Source organism: Aythya ferina (assembly GCF_964211825.1).
Source record: "Aythya ferina genome assembly, chromosome: 29".
Taxonomy (NCBI): domain Eukaryota; kingdom Metazoa; phylum Chordata; class Aves; order Anseriformes; family Anatidae; genus Aythya; species Aythya ferina.
In genome coordinates, this window is record NC_140326.1 from 1,321,061 (window position 1) to 1,322,727 (window position 1,667).

Sequence of the window (1,667 nt, forward strand, 5' to 3'; positions counted from 1 at the left end):
TTACCAGGGCCATTTTGATGCAGAGCAGTACTTTTTAGAGTGACTTGAAATTTTTACTCCACCTGACTGACACTGCTGCTGTGGGACACAATCGGTCGCACACTGCTGCGGGACACATTTGGTGGCACACTGCTGTGGGACACACTTGGTTGTACACTGCTGTGGGACACACTTGGTCGCACACTTCTGCTTTGGAACACACTTGGTGGCACACTGCTGTGGGACACACTTGGTCGCACACTTCTGCTGTGGAACACACTTGGTGGCACACTGCTGTGGGACACACTTGGTCGCACACTGCTGCTGTGGAACACACTTCGTCGTACACTGCTGTGGGACACATTTGGTGGCACATTGCTGCGGGACACACTTGGTGGCACACTGCTGTGGGACACACTTGGTCACACACTGCTGCTGTGGAACACAGATGGTTGCACACTTGCTCTCACATGGCTGTGGCACACATGTGGTCACGCACCTGGTGTCACACTGCTGCGGGACACACTTGGTGGCACACTGCTGCGGGGCACAAGTGGTCACATAGCGCTGTGAGACACACTTGGTTGCACGCTGCTGTGGCACGCATGTGGTCACACACCTGGTGGCGCACTGCTGATATGGGGAGTAGGTGGTCACACACTGCTGAGGGACGCACTTGGTCGTACACTGCTGCTGGGGGATGCCCTTGGTCAGGAATGGCTGCTGTGGCACACACGTGGTCACACACCTGGTGGCACACTTCTGCTGTGGGATGCACTTGGTCGCACACTGCTGCTGGGTGGCATAGGTGGTCACACACTTGGTTGCACACTGTTGAGGCGTGCACTTGGTTGCACATTGCTGCTGTGGCACACACTTGGTCATGCAAGGCTCCTGTGACGCGCACGGGGTGATACACTGCTGCTGCGGCACACAGGTTGTCACACACCTAGGTGCACATGGCTGTGGTGGGATGAGCTGGGTCACATGCTGTTGCTGTGGCACGCACTTGGTTGCATACTGTTGCCGTGGCACACACTGGGTCACACACTGCTGCTGGGAGAAGCTGGAGGACAGAAACCGCTGCCGGGGGACGCAGGGGGTCACATACTGCGGGATACACTGCGCCGACTGCCAGCTGGTCACCAACGGGTGCCTGGCAGGGTACATGGGGGGGCACTTAACAGGGATGGGTTCCTGGCAGAGAGGAGGGAAGCACTGCTGTTGGTAGCACAACATCTTGGTGAGGCTTTGGCAGGGCTGGAACGAGAGGTGGGAAAGCAGAGCCCTTAGACAGGCACCCGGCAGGGTGCTGGAGCTGTGTCCTGCCTGCACCGCTGTCTCAAGACCACGCCAGCAGCAGCCAAGCACTTAACCTGTAATTTTTAACTCAGAAACATGTCAATAAGTCAAGGAGTAGGGACATTCAGAGACACACGCAGCATGAAATATCTCCCTGGACTTCACTCCCCCCTCTCCCCTCCCCATCACCTGGACCTTCAAGGGGAAGAACTGATCTTTGAGGTCAGCAGATGAATTCCTCATCTCAGAGCTGCTTTCTAACAACAAAATCCAGTTTTTCTCCTCTGCTTTTCATTGGGGGCCACATTTGACCTCTTGCTGATGTGTAGAGAAAAATCCCCGATGCTGAAAACTGCTCTGAACCTCTGGCCACTTCTGTGGTAGCA

At 55.8% G+C, this 1,667-nt stretch overlaps 1 protein-coding gene across 1 annotated transcript; it reads right to left on the bottom strand.

The window, feature by feature from the left end:
• LOC311425036 (uncharacterized protein) lies at window positions 1-1,218 on the bottom strand (the record flags this gene model as incomplete). Its single annotated transcript, XM_084500516.1, has 1 exon — window positions 1-1,218. The coding sequence occupies one exon, from the start codon at window positions 1,216-1,218 to the stop codon at window positions 1-3; it is 1,218 nt and encodes a 405-aa protein (XP_084356642.1).
• Between the last annotated feature and the right edge of the window lie 449 nt (window positions 1,219-1,667).